This window comes from Amblyomma maculatum, chromosome 1, assembly GCF_055883805.1.
Source record: "Amblyomma maculatum isolate TAMU_Amacu chromosome 1, ASM5588380v1, whole genome shotgun sequence".
In the NCBI taxonomy this organism is placed as follows: Eukaryota; Metazoa; Arthropoda; class Arachnida; order Ixodida; family Ixodidae; genus Amblyomma; species Amblyomma maculatum.
Window position 1 is genome coordinate 235,557,187 of NC_139344.1, and position 15,302 is coordinate 235,572,488.

Below are 15,302 nucleotides of genomic sequence, written 5' to 3' on the forward strand. Positions count from 1 at the left end.
ATGAGACCCGTGCACCATGTAGGAAGCATAATCGAAGAGTGCGGAATTATACGCATAGCAAGAGAGGGCCCAATACTAGCCCGAATTATTTCGTTTGCTAATCTCGTAACCTTAAGACTTTTGAACCTAGCAATATCTCAATGGCTTTTGGGCGCTCGGCTGCTGTGTCAGAGGAATCATGTACAATTCTAGGCGAAACGCAAAATGCATCCGGATATTGTGTGGTGTCCACGCACAAAAAATAATCACAGCTGTGGTCTGAGATAATCTAGAGCTTTCCTCTGCAGCGTCCCTTAATTGCATGTAACAAAGCTGTTCCTTCAGGACGTCAAACTGCAAAATGTACAGTCGTGAGCAAAAGTGGAGAGACCATGCTCTTTGAGAGAACTACCTGCCAGCTGCATTAGGTACCGTGCTTAAAATACTTGCCTTCTTGCCCAAGCAATTTTCTCTGGCACATCTTTTTATACATAAAAAAAAGCAATCGTAGCAGTTAGCGTGGTCTCTTCACTTTTGTTCACGACTGTACATTTATTACCCCCTGCAGTCTGATAAGCCATTCTGTGTAACAAACAAATTTAGTATTCCAGTTGACCTCGCCGAGATGCGATTTCGTGTATTCCCAAGATTAGCTCAAGCCACGTAGTATCCACAGCTTTACTGCCTGCTGTCTTGTAAGCAGTACTGCATCCGTCTACTTCCCCGATTGATGCGTAAACCTCTCAGGAACTCGCATCCACTGAGCGCTGAGCTTATCAGCTCATAACATACATGGTCGCTGCTTTATAGACACGCATTCACCGAGGAAGCTTTAGCAAACTGCACTCGATCCGTGCAAGTCTGGCACCGCGAACTGTAGTAAGGTACGGATCACTTCTTACCCATACTCGCGAAAAGTCGGCTTCTTTACGCGACTGAACTTCGAAGGCATACGTCGCAACAGCACTCAACACATATCCACAGCCACTAAGCACTAACACTAGACCTTGAGAAACGATTTACAGTGGCTACTGCTGAACAGTGGCACAAATGCATAGTTTTAGCAAAACTTTTTCAGCCATGGTGCCCGCCCCGCCATGGTGGTGCAGTGTTTAGGGCGCTTGGCTGCTGGGCCCAAGGATGCGGGATCGAATCCCTGCCGCGACGGCCGCTTTCAGATGGAGGCGAAAAGCAAGGCGCCCATGTGCTGTGCGATGTCAGTGCACGTTAGGGATCTCCAGGTGGTCGAAATTTCCGGAGCCCTCCAATACGGTGTCTCTCATAGCCTGAGTCGCTTCGGGACGTTGAACCCTTCAAGAACAAACAAATCAAATCAGCCATGGTATCCACCACGACGTAAAAGCAGAGAACCTAACTGTTGTACATTGTGATGCACTCTGGCGGCTTTCAACGGCATCGAAACCTTGCTGTTTCGCACACCGGTACATGTACCATAGTGCGCATACAGCGCAAACACCTGTGCGCACGCACGCAGCGGGCCGCTAGTGTGAACGCCTATCTTATATGCCGTGAGACAGGATAAGCGGCGTGCACGCGCTGTTTTCTCATTTTAGTTAATGTGGTAAATTATTAGCGGAATTGTTTTGAACGCGAATAGAACAAAAATTTGTGGCTGTAACAGCAATGGGGTGGGGAAGCTGCAAACTTGCCAGCAGGCCCTTTATTCGTCAAAATGACTTCAAAAGGAGCCGAGGAAGTCAAAGGGAATTTGGAAGAAAGCCATCATTATATTAGAGCAGTTTAATTGGGGCTGAACGCGTTCTCTGCCCCACCTCGAAAACTGGTATTACAAAAAGTACAAAACTCATGTGCACGCGTGGGCGTGGTTCTCTTCAAGCGGCTCCGCCGTGAAGTTGCCTCGTGAAGTACAACCGCACTCCGTGAATATAATTATTCCAAAACGTTTAGAGCCAGCACGCAGGCCCGCGGCGGCAGGACGCGTGGTCTGTATAAACACAGACAGGCGAGTCCACATTCACTTTCTGGAGCGGAGCTTCGTGAAGTTATTGACGGCCACAGGCGTTGCATTGTGGGGGTATTTTATTCTGTTTACAGTTGTTGTCAGGCATTCACAAGTGCTCGTTACCGCGGAATCGTTTCGTCTAACGCCCAGCATTTCGGAGCTCCGCGAGCCACTGGGACAGCATCGACGCCATTTGAAGCGTGCGCCTTTGTTTCGGAATTCAAACGGGCCCTGGCCGGAGTGCCGCGTCGACTCGCTTATTATTCCCGCATTCGTGCGTTATATTTTGGTACAACACGTAAGACGATCGAGTGGAAGTGTGCCAGTTAGCTTGCGTCTGTCTGGTCTACAAAAGAGCGCGGCGCCGTGCTGCACTTCGCTCTGGCGTGGGCCGCGGGGGCAGTGCGCTGGCACGCCTGTCCGTTTCGCGTTTCGCGTAGCTGTTTTGCCAGGCCGGTGAAATACACTCGTACCCATATTTGAACTTCGTGTACAGAACGAGTAGTTTTCCATGCCTGCGCCACGTCTCCGCTTGCTTTGTGTCGAAACGGTGGTCTCATCCCGCCGCCGTTAGCGCCGCATCTTTTCCCTCGGGAAGGCTCGTTTTACGTTGCTTTCTCAAAACGCGCTGCGCGGCGGTGCGCGAACGTGTTTTCAACGAGTAGGCAGTACTGCAAGACTGGCAGATCGTACGCATCTGACTCGGCAGGTTTGCGGCGAGTGCCACTGTACATACACATTCTCAAATGGAAAGACAAGGTAGTTTTTCGTATACGTACACAGCTGCCAGCTTGAACTACCGCGTATGCATGCTGTTTTCGCTGCAAAGTTCTTGACGATGCGCGTTTCCCTCCTTTTTGTCGTGATATATGTCCACGAGAGCAACTCACCTGTGTTTACTGCCCCACAGCCGCTCAATGAAAAATGTTTCCACTGAGCCCTGTCTTGCTTGGAATGGTTTAGGCCCAGTGGCGGTACCAGGAATTGGTTCTAGACGGGGCGAACGGACTTTCTATACCAAAGCAAAAAATAAAAAACAATTCATTTGTTTACGTTTTATTTGTACAAGTTCTGTTCTTCGTTGTCTAACAATAACTGGTTAACGACATAGACGTTTTACCATGCTCATGGTTGGAATAGTAACGGAGGTCTTTAACTTGATTTGAAAAATAACCGGTGGGATATTCTTTGTACGTGCCCAGTGAAAGCCAAAAATCGGATTTTCTGCGATATGTATGCAAATGCTTTCCTTTTTTTGTGACATCTGTCCGCGATTTTGCCAGTCTTCTCAGCTGCTTGGCTTGTGCCCTCGATAACAGGTCGCAACGCCGTTACAGTGTCCGTGGTAATGATTTTAGCCGCCACAATACTATATTTACTTTCGCTGTCTCACGTGGCCGCAATGTGAAAGCGTTCTCCATTATCTTGGATATTTGCGCTGTCGGACAACCGCTTGTGTGCTCGCTGTTCTGACGAGTGCACTGTCCGCGTACTGCTTTGTTCCAACTGTCAAGATTACCTGTAGCGGGCATTTTGTTTGAGTTATTTGCTTCTAGCGGGTTTAGCGTTCGCTATGGTTCGCGCCGCGGAAAACAGTCCATGAGATATTTCTTCCCCCGACGTGCCCTTCGAAAGTTAGCTGAGTGAGCTGATAATTGCCCTTTTCTCCGCTGACTTGTATGCGGGACGCTTTATCGGACATTGAGTCTGTTCCTTCTCATGACCCTTCACGTTGAGAACGTTGCGCTACCTTCACCTCCAATAAAGATCGCACGATCAGTCGTCCAAGCTCTTTTGCATGGTCGTCTACAACACGTCACTCTTTTAGTCATAACCTTCTATACCTCGTTCCACCCGTACCCTATCGCACTCCGTGCTGTGATTCACAAAGCGTTATAGTATGAGTTACGTTTTCTTTTTTTTTAATCTTTGTCCCGAGTTATCCACCGTTATGACCCATTAGTGTGTACCCGGTATGAGGTGATGCAGCCAAAAATGAACAGAAGCTTTTTCTGAAGGCGGCAGGAGCGGAATCGCAACACGCTGATACTTACATGCGGTGATATGAATTCGTTGGTGTTTTTCTATTCTACAGCGAAACTTTTTTTTTTTTTTTGTAGCTCAAATCGGAGTGCATATATGCATCCTCAGCAGTGTGTTCAGAATTAAAGCACGACCGCACGCGTTGTTGTATTTTGTCCCGAATCAGGTGTCATTAAATTGTTGCGAAATAATTCGCCGCAGCACAGCTTTGTGTGATTAATATTTGCTACAATGCTAGGCTGAGAATTTTTCTTAAACAGACACTAAGACACTTTTGGTCGACCGTTTGCACTGTCACGTAGCGCCCACATTCACCCGATACAAAGGTTACAACATCAGATCATCATCATCGTCGTCGTCGTCATCACCGGACGTGCACAAGCAAAGACTAATCGGGCCATCACGCGGTTTAACTGCATATTTCTATTTTTTTTTAGAAGCCAGTACCAATAATGCAGCACCATCATTTGATCATTCGTTAGAAAGGGGTATACGCGTTACTGATATTAGTTAATTATGCCGTAACTTTTCGCGGTTTTCACGCATCCACCACACTAGTCCCACAAACGTATCGAGTGAGCATCGTTTTGAATGTGTACCAGTTTGGTGACCCAAAGAGTTCTCGAATTCTTTTTCGTGACAGCAGCCACCGAAATTTCATTGTAACTGGGATTACAGAACGCCCACTTTCACCAAGATTTCGGCACAGATTTAAGACAGCGAGCAGTCGTCTCAATCTCAATGCGGAGAGTCTTGCAAGCCGAGCCGGCCTAATCAGACTTCCATTGAAATTCTCCGCGACCCTCGCTGTAAGGCGACTTTCTGGCTGTACTGCAGAGTTGTCTGCGTTCCTAAATTTGCAGCAGTTCTGTGGAAGGATCGAAGGTAATATCCCAGGAGGAAGCTGAGTAATATGTGATTCTGTAAAAGGTGCCTCGCCTCGTCTTTTGTTGCCGACATCCTATATGCACGAAAGAGGGACAGAAGCGCGTGGCCTAACTCCGCTGTTCGGCTCGGAGGAGATGTACCGTTTTATATATAGTAACTATGTAGCCTGTCTTGTGTCGTGAATGCGAGAGTTCTAGCGATACCCGCGTCAATTTAACGCTGCAGCAGCTTTGCGTGATGAAAGGTCTTCCGGTGATGTGATGCTGTTGCAGCGATTGGGCACATTGAAACCGGAGACACGCGTTGAGGGGCAAAGAAGCAGACAAATAAAAACTGTTGGTTTTTAGTTTACAGAAGCGCAACGAGCCTACGGACAGCAACAGAACATAGCTTTTTCCTTATTTTGAATGGTACGTTTGACCTGGGAGGGGGAGCGTAACCTTCTCGCAGCAAACGGTTTGACGCGCGCCTTAGGCTCTTGAAAACATAGTATAAATAAAGACACGCAAAGGGTTTACATGAACTCGACAAAGTCAGATAGAGTCGACCTGAAAACCGGGTGTCGGGCTCAAGCATACGCTGGTATGTCGAGGTAAACGACCATCTAGTCGGGTTGATTCAATCCGACTGCAGGGGGTGTCGGGTCAGCGCCTCGTTTCTTGCCTCCTCGCTGGTCTGGCAGCAGCAGCAGCAGCCGACTCCCCCCGACTCGACCCGCTAGCGTCGTAAAGCAGCAATGGGACCATGGGCAGTTAGTCTGCGCATTCCTAGCTCCTCTCTGCCTGCGCGTGGATCGCTTGCTTGACGCAAGGTGTAGTGCCCCAACAAAAATAGAAACAGGTTCATGTAATCCCGGACGGATCGGGCTGACTCAACCGACAGCCGGCTCCTTCTGACTCGATCCGGTAGCGTCGGGATTTATACATGGCTATGGACAACACGATGTGGAGAGGACTGACAGAGAGCACAGCTGCGGCGCATTGCTAGCGCGGAGGTAGACGCTCGTTAAAAAAAAAAAAAAAAAAGTACAGCGGTTTAATCCTAGTGACACCCAAGATAGAGCGATAGCTGTATGATAGTATATATTTTCAGATTCTACTCATCGAAAGCCCGCTGCTGTGACTATGTGGTTAGGGCGCTCTACTGCTGTGCCCAAAGATGCGGGATCGAATCCCTTTCGCTGCGGCCGCTTGGCGCCCGTGGGCTCAGCGATGCCAGTGCACGTTAAAGAACCCCAGGTGGTTGAAATTTCTGGAGACCTTCGCTACGCTTTGGTTTGTGGGGATTAACGTTTCCAAGCCACTCAGGCTATGAGAGACGCCGCATTGGAGAGCTCCGGAAATTTCGACCACCTGGGGTTCTTTAACGTGCACTGACATCGCACAGCACACGGGCGCTTTGCTTTTCATCTCCCTCGAAAAGCGGCCGCCGCGGCCGGGATTCGATTCCGCATACTTGGGCACAGCAGTCAGTCGCCCTAACCACTGCACCACCGCGGTAGGTCCCTCTACTACGACTTACCTCATAGCTTGAGTCGCTTTGGGAAGTTAAAAATCAAAACCAAATCCATTCATCGGAACCTTTCCAACGATCCTAACTCGCTGGCGCCGTATTTCGCACGAACTGATTTATTCAAGTTTTCATTTTTTCCTCGCACAGTAACCGACTGGAATGATTCATTATTGCCTTTCTCGACACTTTGATGTTTATTACTTTTGTTATTATTGTTTTGTTGCCATGTTACCACCCTGCTTGGACCTGTACAAGGTTCGCAGTATTGAATAAAGAAAGAAAGATATGAATTGGCTTTGCAGCGTTAAGTTCACCTTTTAATCATATTTATCTGATTAACTGTAATTAACACCCGCAATTAGCCCAGTGCTGGTATACTTGACACAGGCTTTCCAACGATCTGACTTGATGCTGTATAGCAAAGTTCAGTTTTTAATCGCAGTCAACTATTGAACTGTAATTAATAAAGACACGCAATTATCAAAGCGGTCAGCTGATCATAAGAGGTCAGTAATCCATATGGTCATACACCTGTTCACCATAGCACATTATGGTAAGGGAGGCTTGAGTGAATAGTGGGCACCACTTGTTAACGAACATCGCTGAGCACACATGAGTAGCGGGCGCATTTCAAGTTGCGCAGTCCTGAAATGGCAGGACTTAATACAGCATGCGCATGTGATGACATAGTTCTGCGTTATCTGCGAAGAGAGGTGTGGATGGCGGGGATAGGACGACTTCGTTCAAAATGCAGCCCATTGTTCTCTGAGTGCGTTATGGTATAATTATTATTATATATTTTTTTTTTTTTTCAGATTCCATTCGATTCTTACACCCACCCGTCTTGATAATTGATTCCTGCAGCGACAGAAGGCGTAGGTCAACATCGAAGTTGAAAAAGAACAATGAGCTGCATTTTGAACGAAGTCATTTATCATCACCCTCTCTACTGATTCTTGTAATGCTATATAGCACCTGGCTCTTCTCCAATTCACTGTATACGTTCTTTATCGCCTGCATTCGATTTTTTTTTTTTTTTGCAAAGTTCATTTACGAACTGCTGTTCGCACTTCCGCATAAGAGAGCAACTCTTCGTGTGGCTTAAATGATCGTGTTATTCGTTGGGGTTATCTGTCTCCTGTAGTCTCATAGGTCGAGTGTTTCAAGCGAACACATTCCTAAATAGAGGGGTTTCGTAATAGTAATAATTTTGGACGTTATTTTCAGTACAAATCATCCTAAGTAGATGTAAAATAAGCGAATTTAATTAGTAATTTTCAGTTAGCACGGACAGTCCTAGTTTATAAGACACAGTTATAGCAACGACCAGCGTTTTCCTTGCGCCGTAGGAAGGTAATGTGCGTGACGCAGTGAAAGGCAGTTCGAGTTGCGCCGGCCATAGACACTCCAGCTTGTCACCAGAGGGCAGGGCACTGAGCTTCCTGGGCTTCCTGTACAGCAAAATTGGATAAATTCGATGGAAAAGAAACAGAGTGTGGAATTATACTGAAAGTGGAAAAGGCAGATCAGGAAGGAAGCCTTCTTTGATAACTCAAGAGGCAGTGCCCTACTTTTTGAAGCTAGATCAGGGTGCCTTAGAACACGCGGCTACAAAAAGAAATTTAACAATGAAGATGACGCATGTGCTGTATGTGGTAACTCCAGTGAAACAATTGACCATATTATACTCGAATGTAATGGTATCCATCCGGAAGTTGATGCAGGCGCAATCACTGTTCCTGAAACTCTGGGGTTTAGAGATACCAGTGGCCGGGTGAATGAACCTGCGGTGGAAGCTAGCAAAAAACGACTGGAATATTGGTGGCTTAAGAGCAGAAAAGTGACATAATGTTAGTAATGTAGAAACAAAAATTCAATAAATAGAATGATGTTATAATTAGCCAATCTAAAACAATAAAGATATAGGGAGAAAAATGAGCATGATAGCACCTGCTACCACCTCGTTTCAAAGGGGGCGCTCCTATATTCCGTCCGTCCGTCCGTCCATCCATCCATCCATCCATCCATCCATCCATCCATCCATCCATCCATCCATCCATCCATCCATCCATCCATCCATCCATCCATCCATCCATCCATCCATCCATCCATCCATCCATCCATCCATCCATCCATCCATCCATCCATCCATCCATCCATCCATCCATCCATCCATCCATCCATCCATCCATCCATCCATCCATCCATCCATCCATCCATCCATCCATCCATCCATCCATCCATCCATCCATCCATCCATCTATCTATCTATCTATCTATCTATCTATCTATCTATCTATCTATCTATCTATCTATCTATCTATCTATCTATCTATCTATCTATCTATCTATCTATCTATCTATCTATCTATCTATCTATCTATCTATCTATCTATCTATCTATCTATCTATCTATCTATCTATCTATCTATCTATCTATCTATCTATCTATCTATCTATCTATCTATCTATCTATCTATCTATCTATCTATCTATCTATCTATCTATCTATCTATCTATCTATCTATCTATCTATCTATCTATCTATCTATCTATCTATCTATCTATCTATCTATCTATCTATCTATCTATCTATCTATCTATCTATCTATCTATCTATCTATCTATCTATCTATCTATCTATCTATCTATCTATCTATCTATCTATCTATCTATCTATCTATCTATCTATCTATCTATCTATCTATCTATCTATCTATCTATCTATCTATCTATCTATCTATCTATCTATCTATCTATCTATCTATCTATCTATCTATCTATCTATCTATCTATCTATCTATCTATCTATCTATCTATCTATCTATCTATCTATCTATCTATCTATCTATCTATCTATCTATCTATCTATCTATCTATCTATCTATCTATCTATCTATCTATCTATCTATCTATCTATCTATCTATCTATCTATCTATCTATCTATCTATCTATCTATCTATCTATCTATCTATCTATCTATCTATCTATCTATCTATCTATCTATCTATCTATCTATCTATCTATCTATCTATCTATCTATCTATCTATCTATCTATCTATCTATCTCTATCTATCTATCTATCTCTATCTATCTATCTATCTCTATCTATCTATCTATCTCTATCTATCTATCTATCTCTATCTATCTATCTCTATCTATCTATCTCTATCTATCTATCTATCTATCTATCTATCTATCTATCTATCTATCTATCTATCTATCTATCTATCTATCTATCTCTATCTCTATCTCTATCTATCTATCTATCTATCTATCTCTATCTATCTATCTATCTCTATCTATCTATCTATCTCTATCTATCTATCTATCTCTATCTATCTATCTATCTATCTCTATCTATCTATCTATCTATCTATCTCTATCTATCTATCTCTATCTATCTATCTATAGTCGAAATTTCCGGAGTCCTGCACTACGGCATCACTCATAGCTTGAGTCGCTATCTATCTATCTATCGATCGATCTATCGATCTAATCTCGTTTTACCGCGTTAGGCTGACTGTGATACAACTGACGTCCGCCAGATTGTCATTAAATATTCATTAGTTGTTTAAATAACTAGCTAACTATTAGGCTGACTGTCATGCAACTGACGACCGTTGTGGCTGACTGTTCGCGAAAGTATATATATATATATATATATATATATATATATATATATATATATATATATATATATATATATATATATATTGAACCCCGTATATTATGAAATTTTGAGTGTACGCTGAATTGTCGGGTGTGCCCTCGGCAGTAATTTGTTTCTGGCACAGCACAGAATCGAAAGGACAAAACCACAGGGCGCCAGCATGTTCAGATTGGCATAAAAAAAAATTAAGAATACAATTTTGATGAGGTGGTATGCACAATCGAAAGTTCGGCACTAATGCTTCCTGCGTAGCAGCTCTGGTTTCTAATGCATAGCATTATATTTACATTGCTTGGCTTATACACGCCGTGTACGGAATGCGTACATAATATGCTCATAGTGGCTGCGTAGCTTATGTCTAGTATAATTGCACTGGATTAATTGTAGGCTTCAATTAATTAATTACACTAAATGCAGCTATCAGGTAATAAGTGTTAATTAGTTAATTGTAATTTTATTCTAACTTTTCACTGCACGCCAGAGAGCGAGCTAAATTTGTTAATAAGCGCTCCTTTCTTCATCATCGTCATCCTCTCTCTTTCTGTCGCGCAGGTACCTGCAACGCTTGCTTCCGACACCACGGCGGTGCAACACGATTTTCGTCTAGTGTATGGCGCGGCTGACAGTGGACCACCAGCACGGCGCGGCTGCTGCTCATAATCAGGTAAGTAATCGATCCTGGTTGTACCTAAGTGCATGGGCTGCAGGTGCGCGATCTTCTCTGCTGCATGACCCGATGACCCCCTGCGGACCATGCTTGGGCCGCCAGCGAAACCTAATTTGCACCGCTGTCTGTGAATATTTCACGGCTTACATTTCTGTGTGAAGGAAGGAATGTTACAGATCGATTGTCTTCGTTAGGGCTGCATAGTGAAGATAAGATAGTTCCCTTCCTTGTTATTAGCAAATAGTACGCACAAATGTGTATCGCCGCATTCGTGACCCATGATGAAGAGTCGTTTTTTTTTTTTTTGTTTTTTTTTCCATTGTTCACCGGGCTGCGTGCTCGAGGTGATGGGATCAAATCCCTGCCGCGGCAGGCGAAATGCGAAAGCGCCTGTTTGTGCACGTTCAAGGATTCCACAGGATTGAAATTAGTCGGCGCCCTCCACTATGGCGTCTCTCATTGCCTTGGTATACTGCTTGGCGATTTGAAAGCCCAAGCAACGTGCAATTTTCTCAGTTGCTCCAGCGCCAACCTACGTTCCCCCCGGTCATCGCAAACGGGTATATCGGTTCACACTGCATGAGCATTTCGCTCCCGAAGCTGCACAAGCCCCTCCGAAACAGCTGAGCGAATGCGTGTGATCCTAGTCGCTCTCGGAGATATTTAGCGCTGTTGTGTTTTGAAATTGAAGGCGCCTTTGCGGTTCTAGGGACGCCACAGGAGCGACATAGCTTCGTCAGGGTGCCGAGCCACTTCGGGCCTCGTCAGGGTGCCGAGCCACTTCGGGCCTCCTCGTGAAAATCTGGCAGCGATTCAAACTCGTATCAAACCTCCGAAAGGCTGCTTATTTTGCCCACTTTCACAGCCATCTTTGTCCTGCTCGATGACGTAGTCGCTACTTCTCTAAATTAAGTGATTCGCAATACTGGCTCGGAAACGGCGGCATATAGTGGCGCAGATAATATAGTTACCACGGTGTACTGAGTTTCTGTTTTTTTTTTTTTTGTTTGTTTCAATTTTTGGCTGTATAAAAACCATGAAAATCGTAGCGGGTTTCAGTGACTTTATATACACGCTAGCTATTCGTACGCCCGTGCGTTCCACCACTGCCTATTAAATCACGCTGCGAAGTGCAGCGCATCTGTTCTATTCTCGGTCGTTTTCTTTTTCTTTTTTCACCATAGTTTTTTCGCAGCCACTCTTTCTACCTTTCTACTGCCACTGGCGGCATAAGGCAGCTACAAAGTTGCACAGTTTACCCGTCGTAGCTCGTCTAAGAATGAGCTCTCCATATGACAAATCTTTTTGAACTTCAACGAGAAATGTTCCACCGCCTGGTGACGGGGAATCTCACATACTGTCAGTTTTTTTCTAGGCGCTCTCTGCGCACTTTTGTGCTGAAACTGCCCCGAACACAATAATTAAGGTTCCAGATCTTTCTGACTCTTCTGGTCGTTCTTTCTGATAGGGTGTCAGGGTGACATATATAGAGTGTCATGTCTCTCAGATCTTTCGTGGCGAGCGTAGGAAGGCGTTCATGTTCCTCTCACGTGGCGACGCGACTGCTTTCGCGAATCCGAAACGGTTGCGTTGTCACGAGCTTCCGGCTGAAAGACAAGCGCCTGTAACGCTACTCTGAAAGTTTGGACCTCGGGCGGTTTCTATTCGAACGCCATGCGCGAGCTTTGGCAGAATTCCTTGTCGGGCATGAAAAAGAGAGATGGGGATGAACTATCCGTTTACGGACGCGTTGCAGTTTGTGCTGCATACGTGTGCTCCAACGTACAAGCGGGGTTTGGAATTTTCGCTTGTCTGTTGGCTGCAGTGAATCATTAGAATATCCACTGTGTGCTTTATCTGTTTTCTCCCTTAGACAGCGGGTTCCAACGGAAGAGGGTTGCCCATTTATAACGGGTACGTCCACAAACCTGTATACTTTATTTGTAACGTCAGCGTAGCGATCGAAAGTACACTGGGGGCATAGATATACGAAAACGTTTGCACCATGGTTTTTCATGAACCGCGCCTAGATCTGATTATTTTCCCAGCCGATTATAGGAAGCGCTCTCGTAAATGTAACTACTGCGATTTTTTCACCTTGTAATGCTTGTGGGCCGTTTCAAGAAAGTGGTGTCTTTGCTCTCATATTTTCAAGCTGAAAAATTTCGGCGCTCGCCGCCTATGTTATATTGAATGTCGATCCAGTCGCGCCGACAGCATTGCACACACACATGGGGGGCAGCACCTTGCCTTTGTGCAGATTTCGCGCGAAGGTAGCGTGATGATCGTGTGATTTTTGTGCGATAAACCGCGCACTAAGCTCCCGCCCGCACCGCATATCGCGCTCGCTCGAAATAGTGTTCGCGCTGCAAAAAGGCACTCTGCGATATGGCGCGACGCTCGCCGTATAGGACATCTGTTTGCGGTGCCGTCATTCCTAGCGCTACATCCGGACACTGCCAGGACCCGCGATCTTCAAGCACAGCGAGGACCTGCGAACTTTGTCCGGAGCAAACCAAGTCTAATCTGACCAGTCGATAGGGGCACCGGTGCTTTCATGTCGATTGCGAACACAAGGCCGCACGCTTGAATGACGTGATCGATTAGGCATTGCGGTGCACGCCGATGCGGTGAGCGCTTGCGCTTCGGCCGTCCTTGGCACGTGTGATTAGATTGCGTTGGATTGATGGCGCTGCTTTAACAATTCATCTGGAGGATATCGCTGTTTGAGCACCGCGACTCGTGAGCGGAGAGCCTGACGCTTGTCAGTGCGCGCTGTGCCTTCGGAAGCGTCGCCAGACCGCCCACCTCCATCTGTGCATGCGCGACGAGGAATACCGGTGAGCCGAGGTTAACTTTGTTCCGTTCTTTCGCGGCGCCGTAGCTGTGACGCGGGATGAGAAATAACTTGCCAATGCCGGCCTAATCGCGTTCTACAGCAATGGTTCTGATAGCGTTGTGAGGGACTTTCCCCGGGGTGTGTGATATTGTCTGTTGATTTGTATGTTACTGCCCAGTAATGGGCTATTTCTCCTGACCAGTGGGGATATGATCCAGGTCGTCCTGGACGATTGGGATGCTCTGGGAAAGAGGAGGGTGGGCGCCCTCGGGAAAACGGGCCACCCGTGGTCACGTGATGTAGGCGGGAGTAATAAGATTTCTGTGCGGTCAGGCTGTCACTTTTAAAGTCCGCCCCCTGCCCTCTTCTCCAGTTTATGTATATCGTCTTCACGTTTTTCGGCAGCTCTGCCTAGCTTTCAGAATTACGTGTCAGCTTCTCCTCATTCCCCCCTCCCATTCACCCTATTTTCTGTACCATCCCAGACGATGGGCAGAATGAATTAAGAATTCCCGAAATAGGAATGGGTATATAGTGTAGCGAGAACCCATTTGAGTGGTACCTTCGGTCTTTGTCCTGTTACGTGGACGTCGAGATCAGTGTTTGCGTACGCAAGTTCATCGAGACATTTTTTAATAGAAGTTCACTGTGTGGAGCGAGTTCGGAGTTAAAGATATCAAGGAGGTTTATTATTTGTATTTTTTGTTTCTGTCTCCAACGCTATAGCCTTTTCGCGGCGCTCATTGCAGGTCATGGTCATTCCTCAGCTTGCTGCGCTTGACGAGAAAATAAAAAAAAAAAAAGCGTAGTGAAAGGTCTGCACATTCTTGAAGCACTCATAAGTGCGCTCCCGACAGCTGCTCGTTGTGCTCCTGTTAAGAGCGGTTTCGCCGGACTCGGTGAGGAGCGTTGTCCTTGCTTGGTGTAATAACCTGGGCGAAGCTTTCTTATCGTTGCCTCTGGCGGGGCGACGGCGTGTCTTTCGGTCTTATTTTCCCTCGTCCTTTTCACGAACGGGAGAGGCTAGCCCACTATCTCTCCCCAATTTGTGTGCACATGCCTCATACATTCGGTGCGAGAGCCACTTCGAGAGAAAGAGAGGGAAAGAGAGTTCCTTCTGAACGTGCCTTGAATACGTCGCGCTCGCCTCGTGTCCCCGTTCGGGCACCAATAGTCCCACTCTCCGTTTGCGATTGCGAAGTCACCTCGTCGCGATTGCTGACGCGAGAGCCGCTTTTTGCGGAAGACCGCGTCGACCTTCACGGCGGACATAAGAAGGCGTGTGTCGCAACGGCGCTCCTCGTAGTCATCCTTGCTGCGCGTCCGACGGGCACGTGGCGCGTGAATGGGAGGAAGGCCGATAGGAATCTTCGTCTGAATGGGAGACAGAGGCACCTCTTGACGCAGCGGCGGCGTTTCTCTGCGTGTCTGCCAGCTTGTTCAATCTCCTTATCGGCCAAGCAGATAAATTTACTTCCCCCCCCCCCCCCCCTCTTCTTTTTGAAAGCCACTCACTAGGCTTTTGGCAGCGAGTTGCACATAGGGAAACGGTGCAACTCCGGGGCTTCCACCCTGAGGGCGTTCAACCATAGCTGCGTTTGCGCCGGCTGACGCGCACACGGGAAACTTTAGGTTGGTTGGTTGGTTGGTTGGTTGGTTGGTTGGTTGGTTGGTTGGGTTTGTGGGGTTTAACGTCCCAAAGCGGCTCAGGCTAT

At 46.2% G+C, this 15,302-nt stretch overlaps 1 protein-coding gene across 8 annotated transcripts in view; it reads left to right on the forward strand.

Annotated features, from left to right (window-relative positions):
- The window catches only part of LOC146205934 (oxidative stress-induced growth inhibitor 1-like), a 148,011-nt gene that overhangs the window by 96,074 nt on the left and 36,635 nt on the right, over positions 1-15,302 (forward strand). For 7 of the 8 annotated variants that reach the window (XM_084590600.1, XM_084590598.1, XM_084590599.1 and 4 more), the window contains one exon: positions 10,634-10,745. In XM_084590600.1, the coding sequence (XP_084446726.1) occupies positions 10,692-10,745 (54 nt within the window). In that variant the 5' untranslated portion in view covers positions 10,634-10,691. Of the gene's footprint in view, positions 1-10,633; positions 10,746-13,127; positions 13,589-15,302 lie in introns of those variants that run through there. The other variant, XM_084590605.1, reaches the window with a different exon arrangement.